Source organism: Plecotus auritus (genome assembly GCF_963455305.1).
Source record: "Plecotus auritus genome assembly, chromosome: 12".
NCBI lineage: Eukaryota > Metazoa > Chordata > Mammalia > Chiroptera > Vespertilionidae > Plecotus > Plecotus auritus.
In genome coordinates, this window is record NC_137778.1 from 983,913 (window position 1) to 1,004,688 (window position 20,776).

A 20,776-nucleotide genomic window follows, 5' to 3' on the forward strand; every position below is an offset into this window, starting at 1 on the left:
TACTCAGGGTGTTCCCTCTATGCTGCTGGGTTCCCTGGGCGCAGGTTTTGGAGAGCGCCTTGTGATGCATTCAGAGCCAACCGTCCCTGATTACTCCTGTCCTGTATTTATAAAAGGCTAGTGGTGCATTTCCTCCGTGCAAATTACTTTTGGCTCTTGCTCATATTCAGGAATATAATAAAACTGTACAGCATGATGCATGTGATCAATCTGCTCCAGCCCCCGCTTGCTTTTATTGAAGGAGACACCCCAGAAGACGCTGCAGCTTGACCGGTGATTTCAGTAAACAGGGAGTCGGCAATTTACAGGAAAGGACGAGATGAGAAATATAATAATGGCAAGAGTGCATTTTCATATAAATTTATCATGGAAACGGCGTGGGAAGACGTGCCTTCTGCAGGCGTTTCTCTGGGAGCCTCCTGGGAACCGTTCCACAAGCAGCCACGGATGTGTGGGTTGCAGGCTGCCTGGGCCGAGCGTGTCCCCAGGCCTCAGAGGCAGGTTTCAGGCGCTGAGCTCCCTGGAGGAGCTGACCAGTGACCTCAGTGGGACTGGCTTTGGCCCCGACTGGGGTGATTGCTTCTTGGTGACTTTGGGTGGTACTACTGAGCCCTGTAAAGGATAACGACCTGCCTCTGTACCCAGGGGCTTTTGACAGATACTGAATATTTGGTCACTAATCCCTTCTCGGGCCCTTCATTTGCACGTCTTTCGTGGGAAAAAGTCCATGCAAAGGAGGGAAGTGAACAGGCCTCTTAACAACAGGCGAATGGCGCTCCAGCTCTTCTGAAGACAGAGCGATGGGACAGCTACAGAGGGTGTCCATTAAGAAGGGAAAGGCTGTGGAGCCTCCTGTCCGTAGTGGCCCATTGCCGAAGGCTGATGCCTTTTACACGTCCCCCGCCGTCCGCTCAGACAGCGCTGCTCACAGGGACAACACAGGAGAGTCCCCCAGCGGGCAGTCTTGGTCCTCCAGAGAAGGGGACCTCAGAATTAATGTTTTGGATAGCACTGGACCTCCCTGGTAAAACACAGAAACAAAACAATAAATACCGCCCCTCCATCACTACAAAACCGGACGAGGAACAGCACACCCAAAAACCCAGCGCTCTGTGCCGCCAAGCAGTCTCGCCCGAACCTGGAATCTGACTGTGAAACAAAGGCAGGGCCAGGCCTGGGTCCCTGCGACCCGGCGCCCGGGCAAGTGGAGTCCCGGTTCGGGCCGCAGGGGGCGCTCCTGCTCCGCTGACGCGACGGGGCGTGGCCTCGGCGGAGGTGGGCGGGGCCTCGGCGCGGGGCGGGGCCACGGCGGCCGGAGGAGGAGCGGCCCGCGCTGAGCCGGCGTCTCCGTGACAGGCGCTCTCGCCGCCGCCGCCTTTTGCCTTTTCTTCCCGGTCCCAGCCGCCCGCCCGCCTCCCGCCGCCTGCCCGCTCCCGCCCGGCCTCCTCGCGGCAGGAACTGCGGCCCAGCCCCGCCCGGTGCCGCGCGGGTCCCGCGCCCAGCCGCCCCTGCGCGGTCCCGCAGCCTCCCGCGGGCACCATGCCCAGCAAGACCAAGTACAACCTTGTGGACGACGGGCACGACCTGCGGATCCCCCTGCACAACGAGGACGCCTTCCAGCACGGCATCTGCTTCGAGGCCAAGGTGAGGGCGGGGGCCGCCGGGGCGGGGCCGACCGACGGACCCTGGGCCAGCCTGGACCTGGGGGGGCTGCCGGGTCCTCTCTGCTAGAGGGGGCCCCTCTCTCTGTGGAATCCGCGGCTCCTGCCCAAGATTGTGGAGCACCCGCAAAGTTTGAGCAGTATTGCTCCCGCCTCCCTGCAGACCCCCACCCTCCCCTTCCCCCTCCCCCTCCCCCTCCCCTTCCCCTCCTCCTCCCCTCTGCAGGCTCCGCCCTCCCCCTCCCCGCTGCACACCCCTGCCCTCCCCCTCTTCCCTGCAGACCCCGCCTTCCCTCTCCCCCCTGCAGACCCCTGTCCTCACTGGCCCATAACTGATGAAGTTACTTCCCAGACCCTCATCCTGAGGAGGGCAACCTGGTGGCTGAGCACAGCCTGAACCCTGGTCCTGCGGCGTGGGTTGGGGAAGCTCTGGTGTTATTTACCTGCCGGGATCCCAGGGAGAGGTGCTTTCAGGAAGGTCTTCAAAGGGGCTGCCGACCCCTCACGGAGGACCATCTTGCCGGCGAATGGCAGGTTAGGCACCCAGGCCCTGCTTTCAGTCACTTCCCAGACGCCTGGTTTGCTGAGACGCTTTGAAGGGCCAGCATTGAAGGGGGCAGGGGAACATCCGTTTGCTAGTTTTGTGGCACAATGTTAAGTTTCAGCAGCTGGCAGGGGACCAGCGCTGGTGAAGTTAGGGGGTGACTAGAAATCCCAGGCTGGGTGGGAGCCTCGTTCTGGCCCCTGAGCTGTGAATGCCCCACCCCGGCCCGGCCCGCCCCAGCCTGGCCCGCCATGAGGTGCTTCTCAATGAGGAGTCCGGTTTCTGAAATCACCGCTGGGGTTCCTTTGCCCTCACCTGGGGAGCACCTCCCTGGAAAGCTGGTGCTGTCCATGTGCATCCCCTGTGCCCCTCAGGACTGTGCAGATGCAGGTGGAGGATCAGACCGTCAGGTGGCTACCTCCTTCCACTGGAGAGACACTTTCAGAGCGGCTCTGGCCTGTGCAGGCAGCTATGCTGAGTCTCTTGGAGGCCTGTGGACTGGGAATCTGCCTCGTTTTGCCCCTGAGTAACCTTCCCCCAAGGTCGTGGCTGTTGCGGGGACCCCGGCCCGACCTCAAGCCCTGCGTGGAAGGCAGAGCTGCATCCCTGTGGGGCTGGGCCAGAGTGGCTGCAGCCACGTCTTCCCTTGCTTCTCTCAGAGTAGGTCTGCTTGGTCTAAGGAGGGCCGTTTGGGTTACTTTTTGTCCGGGCCTGTCGCTTTGGTGAGCAGGTTTTTTAAACGTTAAAGTCTGAGCTTCCAGCGCTGTCTTAGTGACTTAATTTCCTTGGACATACGTACCTGGGAACTTGGCTTTGTCTTGTTTGGTTCACTAGCGCTCCGTTTTGCAAGAAGGAGGGTAAGAAGAGATAAAATTTAAAATGTATTTAAGCCTTTTTGTTCTTTTCTCGCAGTCTCTGCATTTGCTCTCAAAACCTAACATGCATAAGAATCACCAGATGAAGGTCTGTTTCTTGGCACCCCCAATTCTAATTTGATGAGTCTTGGGGGAGCCCAGGATTGTGGGCGGTTAATGAGCATACCACGCGATTTGATGCAGGTGGTTGAGACCAGACTGGGAAGCACTGGGCTTGAGGCTTGCCTCCAACTTGTTGGGCCTTGCCCTCCCTCCCCTGGCGTCTTTTCTGGGGGTGTCTGGGGGTGTGATGTAGTTCCTGTGGTGACTTCCTGGGCTCCCTCCCAGTGGAGCTCCATCAGGGGGGTCAGGGCTGGGCTCCCACACAGACCCAGGCAGGGGACGCAGCTTCTGCTTTCAGCAGGATGGGGTGGAGGGGGAAGGACAGGCTGACTTTGAGGGCTGGGTCCTAATTCCCAGCTTCAATCCTTGATCCTGGACACCTTTGTATGCAAACCGTGTCAGCCAGGACCCCAACAGAAGCTGCTGTGTGCCACGTGCCCCTGGCAAGCGGGGCCCTGGCTGTTCCCACCCCTCCCCAGGGCGTCTGCGGAACCACAGTCACCCCGACTCCAGGGTTAAAAGCCTCGCTTGCTTTGGAAAAGCACAGGCTGTAAAATGGAAATGCGTTGCTGCTGCCAGGCCAGGTACCCTTGGTGAGCGCGCCAGGCCCTTCCCCCAGGGCTGGCAGGCTGGCAGGAGCAAGCGGAGGCGTGACTGGCGGGTGCCGCTGGCTTCCAGGCTCCGCGGGGATGGAGGGCTGTGGCCGGTGAAGGGCATGGGGTCAGGTTCTGTGCAGGTCATTGAACACCGTGCTTAATGAAGCAGAATCCCAGTGCTTTCCACCTGCAGAACTTCGCGCAGTCCTCACTGCTTCCCTAGCGCGGGGTCCTCTTGTCTTGTAAACCAGGCTGCGGGCTCGGGCGTGCTCCCCCCACGTGCACAGCCACACCGGGATCGAAACCTGGAGCTTTGACTTTGGACTCCCCGCCCATGGCTCGCTGAGATGGGCTGGGCTGGCTGAAGCACGGCGCCCCTCAGCGGGTCCTCAGGGTACTGAGTGCTGGGCTGGGAGCTGCCCCTGAGGGACGCTGCCTGGGCTCACTGACCTGGTGGGTATGTGGCCCTCAGTGCCTGCCTCTGCCTCTCCCAGGCCCCTTCCTGGTGGCCATGCCATCAGCCCACGCTCACCTCGTTGGGGACACCGAACGGGCCGCCACCAGGCTCAGCAGTGTCAGCAGCAGCTGTGCCTCCGTCCGGAGTGGGCTTGGATCTGCACGGGACTTTCACACAGGAAGAATTTTCGTCAGTGGAAACAGGACTATTCCTGTTATCTGCCTTTTTTAGATGAAAAAAACGGGGGTGGGAAAGATGGACTTGGATGGAGCCACAGACCTGATGCGGAGGTGATGGTCACAGCTGGCACTTGGCGAGCCCTGTGCTGCTCAGGCGTGGCCTGGGTGCTCCTCACACGGACGGCAGCACTCTGCCCTGGCCCGGGTCTCTGGCCGACCTCTGCACTCACAGCGCTCACGGCCAGCCTGGCACTGGCACCCTGCATGCAGGGGACAGGCCACAGGGTGCAGGTTGTCAGCCTGGAAAGCACCTTAGCTCACCTCTCACAACCTCCGCATTGCACAGGGAGGAAGGTGAGGTCCCGAGGGTAGGTCATGGGCACAAGGTCACATCGCTGCATCAGAACAGGGCAGGGCTCATCCTGGCTCCCTGCACTCAGGCGGGCTGTTCCCTACTGCTGCTTAGCAAGCGGCCTCCAGACCCAGTGGCCCCAAACGGCATCCGTTCCATTTGCCGGTGACTCGTGGTCGGGAATTCAGGCAGGGCTGGGCTGGGCTTCTGTCTCACGTACCGCTGACGGGGTCATCGACTGGCTGCGTTCAGCTGCGGCAGGGCTGGGCTGGAGGGCCCGGCCGCCCCGGGCTGGTCCACGTGCCGCCCTTGCCACTGGGTCCTTGGGCTTCCTCACAGCACGGTGCCCCTTCACCAGGCAGCTGGCTTTCGGAGCAGGTGTTTGGAGCAGTGATGATGTCCAGACGACCCAGGGTCCTATTGGCCACAGCAGGCCATCGGCCAGCTCAGGTTCCAGGGCAGGAGAAGGGGACGCCGCTTCTTGCTTCTTGACGGGAGAGTCAGGCTCCCTCTGCGAGAGAGCGCGCGGGTGAGTGGTAGCGCGAAGCTGGCTTTAGGCCACAGTGCGCCACCAAGTTCATGCGTCCTGGGAGGACCTGCCTCAGCTCTGAGGGTGACCTCTCCCATCGCGTCCAGGTGGCTGGCAGCCTGAGAGCAGCAGGTGTCGGTGGTGGGAGGCATCACCCACAGGGGACAGTCCGAAAGCACCCACAGCCACTGAGGGGTGCGTCACACTGCTGGGGACCTTCTGAAGGCCTCTACTTTATCGTATACACTTTTCCTGAAATATACTTATTATTCTCCTACTCAAAACACTAGAAGATCCAAATTCTTAGTGTGGGATTCAAAGGAGTGCTTCGGTCCAAAGGAGTGCTCAGTGTCCCCCTCCCGCCATCTCCCACTGCTGTCTCAGGCCATCCACCTGTCACGAGGAGGTGATGTCTCCAGTCCCTCCTCTGTCGAAGGGACTGACAGACCTGCTATGGCTTAGAGCTGCTTGCCCATCTGATTTCACCCCATTGTCACGTCAGGGTCCCTGTCACTCTGCCCCCTCTCTTCTGTAGTGCTGAGTGCTGTTCTTGCATACAGAAAATGTGAATGAATGAATGAGTGTAACTTCCAAGAGTCTCCCTACAAGGACTGCCAGGGTCCTCCTATGTTGCCCGAGTGGGAGGTGCCTCAGGTCCAGGCTCCTCCCCGCGCTTCCCTGGCTTTAGGCCTGCACTGTTCAGGTCCCAGGGACCTGAGGGACTCCCCTGGGATCCAGGAGGCACCCACTCCCACCTCAATGCCACCTACTTCCCAAGGCAGAGCCAGGAAGCATTTTTCCTGAATTAAATGGAATTCCAGTGTTGGAGGTGCAATGCAATTAGAACCTTTGGTTATGGAACATGTGGCCAATTTCAGGAGAAGATAATTGCCATTTACTAGTAAAAACTTATTTTTAATCTGTTGTGTTCTCATTAATGAATTGACACCTTTCGCCCCCTAATTTATTGCTTCATTTCTTTTAATTTGCTGTGTTATAGTGTTTATGGCATGAATATGGTTGACAGCACAGCATAGCATGGATCCGGGAGCTAAACTGTGTCTGAGTTCAAATCCCACTGTCCTCATTTGCTGCGTGGCCTTGGCGAGTGACTTAAACCTCTCATTAGCATCCCACCTGTGCAGCGAGGACGCGCCTGTCACAGCCGCAGTGGGCGAGGGAGTCACGCATGTGAGAACCCAGCACAGTACCTGGCCCAGAGCCGGCTGCGCACATCGTTGTTAGTCCCGCAAGTCGTGGTTTACGTTTCCATCTTGGAGCCATGACGCTCTGCTCCTTACGAGTCAGAGGCACACGTCACAGGCCTGGTTAAAGATCTAGCTGTAGAATTACTCAGATTCCTGAAGTTGCAAATCAGACAGCGTGACTACTTTGTGGGCTTAAAGTAGCTGTCAGCCTCCTTGGGAAGGAATAAGAGGGTGGACGGGCGTCTGGCCGCCCCGTCCCGTTTGTCCCAGCCCTTCAGTCTGTCAGGATTAAACACCCCAGCGTCTTAGTACGTGCGTTGTCGCTACACCCTCTTTCTCTGAATTTCTTGGGTAAATATTTCTTTAAGCGGAAGGAGTCTTGCGTCGTGGGATCAATGAAGACTTGTGATGTGTGCATTTCCCTTTTCAGTTTTTATATCAGCATCGTGTCTCCTTCTAAGCAGGGCAGCAGCTGGCTCTCAGCACCACGTGCCAGGGCCCTGCCAGCAAGCCCTGCGCCCCTAATGAACCCACTCCTCCTGCTGAGAGGGACCAGTGCTTCCTGCTGCATTTCAGCGAGACCCATGTCTTACTCCCTCGCGGCCCATCCCTCCGGGAGAACCCGGGACCGTGCTGCCGCCCCGTGGGTTCCGGAAGCTGCCGTGCTTCCAGGGCTGTGGACACGATTCGCCTGGAGACCGGATGAGACCTGAGCTCCCACCGAGGGGCGGGGCGGGGCGGCAGGAAGGGGCCCTTGCCCCCAGGGCACCCTGTGCTCAGTGCGCACCCTGGAGGCAGGCTGTCTGCTTGCAGAGTCACCGTGTGGTCTGCTGCTCCTCCCAGCGGGCTCTGCCTGTGCACTCTCTCTGGTCTGAACTACCAGCTCCTCAAGGCCAAGGGCCCCCCAGGCCTGCCTGGTGCTGTCCACACCGCAGAGCACTAACACTGCCGGCGCTTAGAAAGCTCTTGCTGCGCTCCAGGCACCGTGCCAAGCTCTTCTGCGAAAGGCGCCCTCCCGAAGGCTGTGAGTGAGGGGCTCCGCTCTGAGCCTCACAGTGGGAAGCTGCTGCATGGGACGGCGGGGTGACCGGCACATTTACGGCGGACAGGCCCCAGTCAGATCCTGGCCGTGTGGCGGGCCCTCACAGGAGCAGCTGGGCAGTGCCTTTGGAGAGCCGGCACTCACCGTGTGTTAGCGACTTCACCTTGCAGTGGCCGTGAGGAGGCGTCGCCCATTTTGCAGAGGAGGAGACTGAGGCCCATCTTTCTAGGTTGTGGGATGGACAAACGGCCTACTCAAGGCGGTGGTCTCAGCCCCTCCCGTCGCGGTCACGCCTGGACCCAGGCACTGCCTCCTGTTCTAAGGGGAGCAGCAGCCGGCGGCGGCATCGCGCTGGGCCACCTCGCTGGTCTCTGGATGTGGGGATGAGTCATTAGATTCGGCAGCAGGGACTGGGTGGGAGAGACGCTGCCTCCTAAAGGGGCTGTTCCTGGCTGGCTCCCGCCCACCCCTCCTGCCCTTTCACCCCCATCCCAGGCCCCCTCAGCGCAGGGGTCACCGTGGTTGGGCCTTCTTTCTGAGCGGAAGCCCCTCCCTGGCTGATGTGGTCTCTCTGGGTGGGAAGAGGCTCACATGAAAGCATTTTCTTTTTCTGACCGAAGGAGGGTGAATGTCTCCATGGGCTGAGTGACAGTAAGTGTTCACTCGCCGCCTGCCCTTCCCCGCAGACACACGGGACTCATGTGCTCCGTTCCCGCCGCCCCAGGCCTGCGCCTGTCCTGCCCTTACGCTCGGCAGCCGTTGCGCCCCATGCCCTTGGCACCCAGATCTAAATATGGTCGAAACTGTCATTTTTAACTACGATGGGAACTACCTTTTCTTCAAGGTCACTTAACGCAGCCTTTCCTCCTGCAGGTGAAGAATCTTGCAGCGCCCTCAGATGAGGGGTCCGCACAACTTCCTGTGATCGGCGGAGCCGCTGCTCTTGCACCGGGTCCGTCAGAGCCCTGGGCGCTGAAGGGGGCCCCCCCCAGCCGGCCAGGGGACGCGGGCTCTGGCCCGGGTTTGAGAGCCGTGGCGGGCGGGCGCGGGGCTGGGGTTTGTCTGCCGCTGGTGCTGTGTTTCGTGAAGGCGGCTTCAGAGACCTGGCGGCGCTCACGCTGTGGCTCACGGCGTGTGGGTGTCCTTTCTCGTTCAGGGTGGCGTTCTCCTGGTTCCTGGAAGGGTGGGTGCTTTCACCGTTTTGGGTGCTATGTTAGGAGACTGGATCTTAATTAAGTCTCTGTCTTAGGTAGACCCTCCCCAGTGAGCTGGGCGGGGCCAGGGGAGCTGCCCACTGCCATGGGGAGGGGTGGGTCTGGAGGATTTGTGGCTTCAGCTGACGCACTCTCGGGGGGGCAGGCGTGTGTCCTGTGGGGAGGGGTGCTTCCTCATTGCTGGGCCGCCTCTGACACCGCCAGGAGGCGGGTGCCTTGTGCCAGGGAGGGAGGCTGTCCCCTGCCCCCCTCAGCCTGCTGTGACCCCAGGAAGAAGGGGGGACCCCCACCGCCTGGCGAGGTCAGCGTCTCGTGGAGCTGGCTGCCCAGGGACGGGTGGGACACGTTGCTTTCTCTGGCTTTTGGCTTAAGTGAGAGCTGCCATTTGTGAGTTCTGTGCCCTGTGAGGCCGCCCTTCCCCGGCCTTCGGCGGGAAGAAGCAGGCTTTTCTGGAGACGTGTGTGTGTGTGTGTGTGTGTGTGTGTGTGTGTGTCTGCTGGCGTCTCTGGGTCGCGGCTTCTCCAGCAACCAGCCTGGGGTCTGAGAAAACCCAGGGAACTCAAGGACCATGCTGTCCCTTGGGTGCTGGGATCCCTGGCGTCTGCCGCCTCCTCTCCGTCTGTCCGTCTCTCTGTACACAGAGCCTGGAGGTTCTGGTTGTTGCCACCAGGAGGAATGGAGAGAAGTGTGTCTGCTCCATCTTTCTGCAAACGGTGTTCATGCGTTGCTTTATTAGGACCCAGTGATTCCATTTCTGAGAATTTATCTGAAGAAATCCAAAATGCTAATTCAAAAGAATGCATGCAGCCCATGTTCATAGCAGCCCAGGTGCCCATCAGCAGACGAGTGGATGAAAATGCTGTGGTCCGTTTACACCAGGAATACTGTGCCTCTCTAAAAAAGCAGAAAATGTACCACTTGAGGCAACGTGGAGGGACCTGGAGAGTATTCTGCTAAGTGAATAAGTCTGTGAGCAAAAGACAAGTATCACATGATCTCACTCGTGTGGAATCTAAGGGACAAACTGAACCACCAGCCGCCTCAGAGAGCAGGCAGACAGTAGGTTGGGCGGTGAGGGAGGGGTTGGGGGTGTGAGAAGGGATTGAGCAAAACAGGAAAGAAAAGAGAGAACTCCTGGGCCTGAACAACAGTGTGGTGATGGCGGGCGGGGGGCCGGGGTGGGTGAAGCGGGCATAGAGGGCATAAATAAATGGTGATAGGAAAAATAAAATAAATTTAAAAAATAAAATAAAAGTTAAAAACATTAGCTGTGTTTTTCCAACTGTAAAAAAACAAACAAAAAACCTCAACTCAAGGAGCAGTGTGAGGGCTCCGGTGGGAACAGGGCCAGGCGAGCCGGGTGTCCTGGGCAGAGCGGGCGGCTCTCCACGTGGCGGCCTCAGGACCGCACCGTGCCCAGGGGTCTCCTCACCGCCTCCTGAGGCCGCCTGAGGCCGCCTGCTGTCCCCGACGCGGGCTCCTGTGCGGGCGGGGAGACAGGCGGAGGGCTGGGGAAGGCAGGCAGCTGGGAGACGTTGCTACATTATGTGTTAAGCATCAACTACGTGCGGGGCGTTGTGCGGGGTGTTTTTAAACTTCGTCTCCCCGCCACCTCACTGAGGGTGGCACAGCTCAGGAGAAAGGGTGGTCCAAGGTCACTGCGAGCCCACTTCTGGGACAGCGGGGACCCGGCGGGGGGAGGGGGGGCCAGAGCCCGCCCGTCTGCGCTCCCCTCTCAGCTGCCTGCAGGCGAGGCTTTTCCGGGCGCAGGCCTCTCGGGGCGCAGACCTCTCGGGGCGCAGGCCTCTCGGGGCGCAGGAGTCGGGAGGGGGAGGGGCGGCGGCTTTGGCTTTGGGGGGTGTGCGGGCGGAAAGGCTGCTGCTGGCTGTGGTGGGAGAGGAGGTGTATGCGGGCTGTGGTTACTTTTCAGCATCAGGGGGATAAGACAGCCATTGGAAGACCTGTCTCCCACGAGGCTTCACGGACCAGGCTGGAGCGGGGACTGCTTCCTGGAACAGTGGGAGAGAACACGTGTGTCTAAGACATGATATAAATGTTTGTCGGAGGTGTACTTACTGTGTGTGTGCACAGGCATGTTTCAGATATCCGTTTACATGACACGTATGCACAGGGCTCCCGTCCCAGTGCGGGCCCTGAGCCGGACGGCGATGCTGCGTGGAAAGGGCCTGGAGAGAGGGCTGAGGCGGCCGCACGCGTGCTCTGCGGCCGGCTGCTGGGAAGGAGCGCAGAAGGAGGAAGCCCGCAGATCAGTCTTCACTTCCCGGAACTCAGGAGGGAGCTGCTAAGGCGCACAGATGCAGCTTCAGGCGCCATCCGGGCCTCGGCGTCTGGGGGCGGGCCTGGGGGCCCTGCGTCCTGTGTCCGTCCAGGCTGTGCATCTCGGACCCTTTCCACCTGAGTCCTGGTGCCCCACTGGGGGCAGCCTGAGAGCTCACACTGCCTCAGGTTTAGGACGCACATCACCAGGCTGTTGAAATCTGGCAAGTTACGGTCTATTTAGCTAAAGTGGTGAGAATGAAGCTCTCTGTGAGGTGAGAGAAGGGCTGAGTGGGCGCCATGGGGGCCATAAGAGCAGACCCTGGAGCGCGGGCAGTCAGCAGGGCAGGACCAGGGAGTCCCTGCCTCGGCCCAGCCTCTGCTGGGGAGTCGCCTGAAATGGGCACGCCAGCGGGATCCTGGCACTGCCACCACGTGCTGGTCTCTGAGGCTGGTCGGTCATGTGGGCGATTAGGCAGCACTTCCTCTGCGTCCCTAGGTTTTCCGTCCATGCTCACCGGCCTCCTGGCAGATACTCCTGTCCTCACCCCTCCCCTGCTGGGGCATCTGCCTGGGAGAGCCTCCCGTGGCCCAGAATGTGGTGTTCGATGCCTTTGCTTCCTGGCCAGCTCCTCCCCAAGATGCTGACGGTTGCCATGGTGTGGGTCTAATTTTCCTTCCTGACAGCGAGCGGCCTGAGGCGGCTGTGCGGCCGTGGGCCCAGCACCGCACATGGAGCCCACCCTGTCTCATGAGGCTCAGCCCATCCAAGACTAGTTTCTGCCCCAGTCTGGGCTCTTTTCCTTCGAGCCGTTGGTTTATCTCCCGGCGTCTGTGCGCCTGGCTCGGAGCAGGCCCTCAGGGCGGCTGAGCTGTATTTTCTGTAGCTCCGGCCGCTGCCCGCGCAGTGGCTGCTCGTGGGCGCCTGTGGCACCTGGAGCCCAGCCACGGGCTGTCAGAGAGGCCGTCCTCGGGGCCCGGGGCGTCAGGTGCCATGACGATGCCTTTAGTGGCTCTTCATTTACTCCTTCCAGCAGCAGCTTGGCGTTTTTCATTAAAGACCCTCGAAGCTCACGCTGCAGGCGCTGACTCGCCGCTTTGGAGGGAGAAGGCTTGAAGCATTGCCTGCGCCTGTGGGGCACGTGGTCACCCCTCACCTCCGGATGGCCTGTTGCTCTGTACTCACAGGGAAGCCACCCCCAGAGCCTGGAGCACGGCCGGACGGTGCAGGACAGGTGGCTCCGCCAGCCCACCCTCTGCTGGGCCACAGCAGCCCGGGGCGAGCCACTTCGGCTCGTGCTGTGGTCTCCGCGGGCAGAGGGAGGAGCTGCCAGAGCCCGAACCTCAGGGAACATTCTCCCACGGCTCCTGCAGACCAGCCCACCCCAGCTGCTAACGCCCACCCTGCTGGCCCACGAGCGGGGCAAACTGCAGGGCTCCTGCCTCACGCGTGGGCACGTGGAGGAGGGGCTGTTCTCCCTCGCTTCGCTGCTCCAAGATGCTGCTCGCATGTAACTGCACAAAAGCAGAACTTAACTCGTTACTGTCTTCTGCTCTCAGATATGGACACCTTTTCCTGCTCCGTGGTGATAAAAAGGAAGTTCTGAGAAGTCTGTCATCAGTGTGCCCTACTTCAGTGAAAATAAAAAGGTGATACCCAAACTCTAGAAAAACGGCAGCAGTATAATTATTGGATCTGTGGCAGTTCCTATAAAAAAATCAAAAACGCATGGACAATACCTGACAGGATTTGGTGACCAGACATCTGCACAAGCCCCACGCAGATGGGACCCCAGCACCAGCGGCTGCCGTGTTTCCATGGAGAAACATCGGGCTCAGGGCGGACCTGGAGGAGGAGAGCCAGAGACTACAGGTCCTAGGGAGCGCGGGGAGCAGGGGCCACGAGAGATGGGGTGCGCGGCCTTGGGCTGTCCTGGCGCTGAGCGCTCTCCCCGACGTGCTAGGACCGGAGCCCAAATGCAGCCGGAGAGCCAGCAGAAAGAGCCGGTTCAGGTTCAAGGGGCAGAGGGCACGGCCCGTGTTCCTAATTTAGATGAAAACAACAGGGAATCGGGAAGGTGGCAATGCGTCCTTTTAAAAACCCAGGGAAACAAGTTCACATAAGAATTGAGAACAAACGTATCAAGGTCGACTCCACTGGCGCTTCCATGAGAAAGGACAGAAGCAGAATCCCTCCCGGGCGGGCGTGTGGCAGGAAGCATGTCAAAGACAGACTAGCCACAGACACAATGTGACAGTCCGTAAGTGAGCTAAAACATTTAAAGTGATGTAAAACATGAGAGAGGACATTAGAACTATGGAAATTCTGAGACAAAGTAACAGAATTCAGGAGAGACTCTAAAGAAATTATTTTAGAAGTAAAAACTAAACTAGAAGAAATATAGGAAAAATAAACCTAATAAATGCCTGAAAAGTAGGGAAAGTTTTAAAATGAAAAAGAAATATAGGAAGAGACAAAAGGGATTCGAAGTGACAGATATCGGCGACAGGCAGAGAAGAGTCCACACGGCTGAGGGCTCCTGGCAAACAAAGCCGGCCGGGCAGGTCGCCACGGCGGGCGCACCGTGTGGTGGGGCGCTTTGGCTTCCCTGGGAAGCGGTCCCCATGTGGGTGGACGCCCCGCACCTCTTGGCCTGTGGCCATTGCACACCCAACGGCCCCCATGGAGCGCCCCACCTTCTCCCTCCCTCTCGGGGGTTTGCATTGAGAGCCCAGAAAAGGGTTCTGGCCTGAAACCAGGCGTGTCCACCTGGACCTGCTCATGACTGGCCTGGTGCGAGCTCGTCAGCACTGCTGGCTGCACGCTGAGTCACCACCCAGCCCAGGGCTGAACAAACTGAAATGCTGTGCATTGTGGACCCTAAAAAGTAGGCAAGGCCTCCCGAGGAGAAGGCACAGTGCAGGAGGCTCCCCACTGCCCCCCCGCCCCCCTGCCCCGTTCACCCGTGGGGCCTGGGCCGTGGCGTCACAGAGGGAGACCATGGGAGCTGTGCTGCCTCAGAAAAGGGGCTCCTTGGGGCCAGAGGCCCCTGTCAGGGCGGCTCTTATCTCGCCTTCCTCACACCCACCTGTTTGCTTTTGCAGCTTCTCAGACGCGTTAATGACGGTGTGATCTCAGGCCCTTTATTTGAGAGTTATTTTTGTCTCCACGCACTGACAGGGACACCAGCACTCAGGGTCACGCCCTCCCTTGGCTGGTGGTGTCCCTGGGCTCCAGAGCCCCCACTGGTGCCGGGCCCTCGGAGCAGGCGCTCCCGGGGATGTGCCGAGATGGGGAGAGGGCTGGGAGCCGGTCTCGTTGCCAGGGTGAGCACTCCCTGAGCTCTAGGGCAAGCCCAGCACCATACTGAGCTTCAGGGCTGTGACCTTGGGCAAGACAGCGGCCTGCAAGGTCCTGGGTACAGGAGTGGGCGGCGCCAGGCGGGGTTGTGCTGGTGGTGAGGGCGCAGGTCTGCGTGGGCCTGGTCTCCCTTGCGCCGCACGCCGCCCGCCGCGTGGAGGAGACACTGGAACCTGCTGATGCGAAGCGCCGCCTGCACTGGGCAGTGGAGCCGGCCACCCGGGGTCTCTCGGGACTTGGTTCTGCGGTGGCTGGGAGGCTCCCTCTGCAGCCCAGCTGCTCTGTGACGCGAGAAGTCAGCCGGTGAACATGCCTGGCTGTCCGTCTGCGGTCTCCCAGCCTCCTCCCAGCCGGTGCGTGGGCCTCAGGCTGAGAGCAGAAGCTGCGAAAGTGGGCGTGGCTGGGAGTGGCCCTGGTGGCATCCCGGACGCGGATGGTCCCCTGAGCCTCTTCACCCGCTCACAGCTGCTTTGACTCTAACCTCCGCTGGGCTGTTGGTTTCGCAGACTCTGCTGCAGCGAAACGCTGGCTGTCGTGCAGGGTCCGACACGGGCCTCCTGCTCATCCGTTCTTCCCTGCAGCCCGAGCTGGTGAGAGCCTTGGCGCACCAGCCCAGCCACGCCTGCGGGCTCCCCAGCCAGTCTCACTGATGGACGGCGGCTTCACGAAGGCCCCTGGGCGTCTGAGCGGAGCTGCAGCCATGCCTGGCCTGCCCGCGCCAGGAGCCCTGGCAGATCCTTGGACACTTCGAGGCCATCTCTGTCTTTCTTTTGACGTTACACGAGGCTCAGATGTTTGGTAGCTTAATATGATAGATTCACGTGTTCAGAGGTGGCACCTGGACCGTGGGCTGGGAGGACAGGCCGTTTCCGAGGGACACAGTATCGGGGGCCAGTCAGAGGCCCCCACCCCCAGCATCCCTGTAACAGGACCTTTCCCCAGACCCTTCCTTCCCACAGCTTTCCGTGAGCGGGTAGTTCTGTGGTCTTTGAGGGGAGCAGGTATGCAGCTTTGGAACAAGAGGCAGCCTTTGTTCCAATGTCCGAATCAAAGGGAAACTGGTTCATTTTCCAGTTACGGGCATTTGTGTGAAGATGGATCTGCGTCATGGCCCCAGGGAGTGGGCGGGGGCGGGGAGCGCCCTGTGGACAGCACTTCCAGTTCAAGGGCAGAATCCAGGCATCAGGAAGCGCTCACTGGCCTGCGCCTCCCGGGCCAGGAGCTCTTTTGCTGCGTTTTGCTGTTTGCATCGCTGGCACCGGATCCTGCAGGTCCCACGTGCCCTTGTGATCTGGTGGGTGCAGGCGTGGACTAGATGCGCGTGGGTTGCCGCTGCCGCCTGTGTCTGATGTAGTGCCCGCTCCTTGGTAGCGACTCGTTTTAACGGATGAGTTCTCGCCGGGAAACGCACCGTGAATGCTCTTCCTCTGGCAGGGCGGAGGACTCTGGCCTCATGCCATCCTTTCCGCTGGAGGGGATGTCGGGGTCCCTGCTGCCCTCGCGAGGGTGCTGGCCCCTCCTCCTGGCCGCTCAGGCCTGTGTGGGCCCCTGGAGCGCCTGGACTAGAAGGGGCTGGTGCCTGAACTCACTTTGGAGGCTGCAGTGCGAGGGTCTGTCCTCCTGAGGGGCCCCTGGGAGCATCCTTCCAGCCCTTCTCTAAGGTTCTATGCAGGGAAGGCTGCCTGTGGGGCACATGTGTGCGCGTGCATGTGTGTGTGTAAACATGGGCCTTAGCAACCAGGGCCCCTCACCACCCGAGGACTGGCCCACGTGTCTCTTTCTCGCCTCTGCTTTCTTTCCCCACACCAGTCGGGGCACCTTTCTCATGCCTTCTGGGCCCCGCCCATCCTACGGTCCTTCTCGATGTTTGTTGTCTGGAGGATGGATAGACATTGCTCAGAGCTTGGTGTTGGGTGTACCTTTGACCCTTCAGTTATGACAGCGTGCGCTCTGCGTGCGTGGTTAGCCCGTGCATGCAGCGCCCTACCTACGAGTGACCGCGCGTCTTGCGTAGATGTATTAGCCGATGGATATTTTCCCGTTTGTTCTGTGGGTGCTGAGCATTGCTGCGTGTCCAGGGCTGTTCAGGGGAGCGGGGTTAAGCTGGGGGGGTGTTCACCGGGACCAGCCAGAGCTCTTGCTGAGTGATGCTACGTTCTTTTGAGTCATGGACCCAAGAAACGTAGCGCGAGCTTTGGCTCTCTCCTCCACAAGCTGCGCATAAAAAGGGCCTCGCAGGTCGCCTCAGGGGCCCGTGGGCCTGGGCGGAGGTTCACGGGTTCCTAGGACCCCAGCTGAGAGCCACTGTCTTGATGTGACAAGTCCCTGAAGAGCTGGCTGGTAACTCGCCGTCCCCGGCATTTGGGGAGATGGAGATACTGGTAGCTGGACCCTCACGCGTTTCCTTTTTAAGAAAACCTCGGAGCAGGTCATCTCCCTGTGGTAGCAGCCAGAGGGGGCAGCCGGGCCGCAGGGAGCTAGCGCTTCAGGTCGCTCGGAGGGAGAGCAGTGATGGGGTGGGTCCGCCGGGAGGCCCTCGCCTCCCCGCAGGCGGCAGCGGGCTTCATCCACGCTTTATTTCCATGGCATCTGGTGTTCTGGGCTCTTATTATTGTTCATGGTCTTTTGGGACATACTCAGTTGAATTGTTAGTCCAGTCCACTCAACTATCTATTCTTTGATTTCCTTCTAACCATGCAATATTCATTCCTTGTACATACTTTCAAAAAGTTCTTTATACCAGAAAAGAATATTCAATGTTATCTTAAATATTGACCATCTTCTTCATTACCCAATATCCCTGAATGAAAACTCCTCAAAAAGTGTTTATGTTCCCAACGGAAGTTATTTGTAATCTCCTTTCTTTAAAAGGGGTAGATTTTCCCATTTCCCATTATCTTTTTATTCTTTCTCTTTCCTCTTTATTTACAACGCAGAGACTGACCACTGCTGTTTGTAAGGTGACTTAACAGATGCAACGTAGCATGCGCATTGTGCAGGGAAAATTTTGCTCTGCCTTCACCTCTTACCTCCTGTGTTTTCTGAAGGGATCAGTTCACACGAAGAACTGAGCTCTGCAGCCAGGGCAGCCTGGGCTTCCTGTCAGCTGGTCCATGCGGTGGCTGGTTAGTCACATCGGGGTGGGTTCTGACGAGGCCGTGGTTCTCGTTCCCAGTCTTAGGCGACTCCTGTGTGGCCTGGTAACCCCGCTTGCTTTTACCCTTTCCTCAGCGCAGGGCTCGCCAGATCGGAAGGAGCCGAAAGTGCCGGCTTTTGTGAATGTTCTCGTCATCACATGCGGGTGGCGGGTCCCCAGCCGGTCCTTTGTCTGTGCTGTCCCGGTTCTGCAGCGTGTGAAGCTCCGCAGGAGCGGTCACCTGACCATCGCCCTCTGCGGCCCGGCCTTTCTCCGAGCCCTGCCGTGGCCGTGAAAACTCCTCAAAAAGCGTTTATGTTCCAAACGGAAGTTATTTGTAATCTCCTTTCTTTAAAAGGGGTAGATTTTCCATTTCCCATTATCTTTTTATTCTTTCTCTTTTCTCTTTATTTACAACGTAGAGACTGACTACTGGTGCGATAGCTGTTTCCCGGGCCGCCTCCCCTCCCCGAGGCAGCGGGCTCCAGCCATCGGCCCTCATTTTCAGGCGTCCTTGTTGCTCACGGCCCGCAGCACAGACCCGCCTGCTCAGGCCCCGTCCCTGCCGCAAGCACATGCATGCCCTCCTGTGCCCGCCTCCTGCCTGCGTGGCCTCTCTTTCCACGTCTGCTTCTGTTTGTCCAGTTGGCGCAGCTCAGACACGCCCTCTGGGCTGTCCCCGAGCGGCTCCGTGGGCAAAGTGCACAGTCCTTTCCGGCCGGGCGCACCCCAGCTGGCCCTCACGAGGCCCGAGGCGCAGGGTGGGGAGGCGCTGTCCTCCACCGGCTGTCATTGGCCCAGAGCAGACACTCACTGCCCTAAAAACAATGCATCCAGCCGCTCCTAGCGGCCAGGGAACCCTCTGCCTGGCCCTGCTCCGGCCCCTGCAGCCTCGTCTCCCCCTCATGACCCGCTGGCTCAGGGGCCGCGTGATGCGGCTGGACGGAGTACCACGCAGGCGCTGCCTGTGGTTTGACTTGTGCTCCCGATAGACATTCCAAATCCACTCCAGTAACGAGCGTGCTCCACACGTTCCTTGGGCTTAATAGAGCCCCTCCTTGCTGGGTGAGGTGTTCTAGCAAGACGCTGGCTAGACCTGTATCTGCCTTCACGCCGTCGTGGCCTGCAGCACAGAGCGGCCCCTGCTTCGCCCAGGCTGCACGCGGCTGCTGGCGGCGGCGCTGAGGGCAGCAGCCTGGAGGCAGCAGGTCTCTTGCTCCAGGTCTGGTCCAGGGTCTCGGCAGGATTCGAACCCAGGTCTTCCTTCCTTCCAGGCCACGCTGCTTGGTAACAGATGGGTGTAGAGTGAGTTTTTATTTCTCTAGCAGAATTGTGGGCACTCACTGCTCAGCAGCCGCGCTCTGCCAGGCAGAGGGTCCCCTTCCCGCTCTGCTTCTCAGGCGGCGCCACCTCCAGAGAGCCGGAGGGCGGCCAGGTGATGTGCCGCCACCTCTCTGGGCTGCGTCCGGGGCAGCGCTGTCCAGGGCGGGTGGTGGCCATCAGAGCTCCCTTCTCACCGAGCAGGTGCAGGGCCTTCGTGAGGTGGTCCAGTCCACAGTCTTTGCCCGGACTCCATGGTCAGCTTCCCGAGGACGTGCCACGTGGGTTCCGTGAGTGAGCCCAGCACCTGCACATGCCCAGGTCGCCAAGGTTCTGCTCAGTGACCAGGGATTTAAAAAATGACGCTGCTTCTCAGGACTCACGCGGGCTTCGCAGACGAAACTTTCCTTGGTGGGCCAGGTTTGCATCTACAGATTGAGCCCCGTCCATCTTTCTGCAGATAAAGGGGATGAGACTTAGGAGGACCAGTTAGTCATGAGTGAAGCGGAAGTGCTTGCCTAATTTCCCAGGTGTTCTGCAGCCCGAGGGTTTCTCCTCAGACCCCTGTGGGGTCAGTGGCGGTAGGTGTGCGTGCATTTGTGTTGATTGACAGTCTGATGCTTGCTCTAGGCTCAGTGTGCGGCTGCAGAAGGCCTTGGTCAGGGGGGCTGGCTCTCAGTCAGGTACCTCCTTCACAGGCTCTGATTCTGACAGGGGAGGCACCGTAGGACAGTGGGTGCCCGGGGTGACCTTAGCGTCTTCATGATAGCACTGTGACTTCTCGTGGCGACAGACTAAGCAGGCGGACCCCGAGGACCGTGTCCCTGGGAGGTTGATTGATGTGACTTAGCTGCTGTCCAGCCTCAGCGGAACAGCCCTTTCAGGGGCACCCGGGCTCCGTGTCAGCCCCCGGGGGCCCGGCCTCAGCTCCTCGCCCTGCTCTGTGCACCTGCGGGCGGTCCGGTGGTGCCCTCGGTCTCGCCTGGGAAATGGGCAGCAGTGCTGTCTGCTCGTGTTGTGGCATCGTCACCGGCACCGGGTGAGGAACGTGTGAAAATACTTTGAAAACGGGCAGCTGCCCATGTCGTCCTTTGTGACTACGGAGAAATCGAATTTGGTGGCAGTGGCACGTGTGTGTCTAGTCACGCTGGCCCAGGGTCACATGCAGGGTTGGCGGCCCCTGACCACGGGCAGGGCTGTGGGAGTGAAGGGGCGTCCCTGCGAGGGCAGGCCGTGCGCCCTGACGGCCAGGTCCCGGGTGCCGCGCCCCGAGGGCTGCTCCTTCAGTGGAAAGTGACGCCTGGGACTCGGGGAAAGTGGAGCGCCCTGGCGAGCGGCGGGTCACACGTGGCTCTGGGCAGGGGACCTGGGGACGCTCCTGAGGGGAGACTGACTTCGGGGAGATTAGGGTGGACGGAGCAGTCAGTCCTTCTCTCTCCGCCTCCATCGGAGCGGAGCCACGTGGCCTTGGTGGAGAGAAGCAGGAGCTTCAGGGTCATGGACACAGAGACTCGCCTTTGGACAGAACGTCTGGTTAGGTGAGAGCAGGGCCATGGGTTCTTATTCTAATAGTTGTTCAACGTCTCAGCTCGTGGAAGCCACGGCGGGGTCTGGTGAGTGAGGTGCTCTGAAGCGGACGCGGGAAGATGCTCTGGAGGACGGGCCTGGACCGGAGCATCGCCTCCACAGCGACGCCCCCAGGCCGGACGCAGGTCGCAGACGCCGTCCCGTGCAGCCTGCTTCCCGACACCGCTCTCCTCTCGCCCCGTGCCCGCTCTCCTGCCTGGGCGGCTCCTGTTTGCTCTGGCTGTTCTCCCGCCGGGGCCTTTCCTGCGTTTCCTCTGTGGCCTCCTTAGACTCGGCTCCAGGCTGAAACGTTGTTGTCAACAAGACCCAGCGGTAGGAGTGGCCGGGATGTCATGA

The 20,776-nt window shown here is 59.9% G+C and overlaps 1 protein-coding gene across 2 annotated transcripts in view; it reads left to right on the forward strand.

Moving 5' to 3' along the window:
- Positions 1 to 1,289: 1,289 nt before the first annotated feature.
- The window catches only part of NOS1AP (nitric oxide synthase 1 adaptor protein), a 122,581-nt gene continuing 103,094 nt past the window's right edge, over positions 1,290 to 20,776 (forward strand). For both annotated transcript variants that reach the window (XM_080648657.1, XM_080648658.1), the window contains exon 1: positions 1,290 to 1,644. In XM_080648657.1, the coding sequence (XP_080504783.1) occupies positions 1,540 to 1,644 (105 nt within the window). In that variant the 5' untranslated portion in view covers positions 1,290 to 1,539. The remainder of the gene's footprint in view (positions 1,645 to 20,776) is intronic.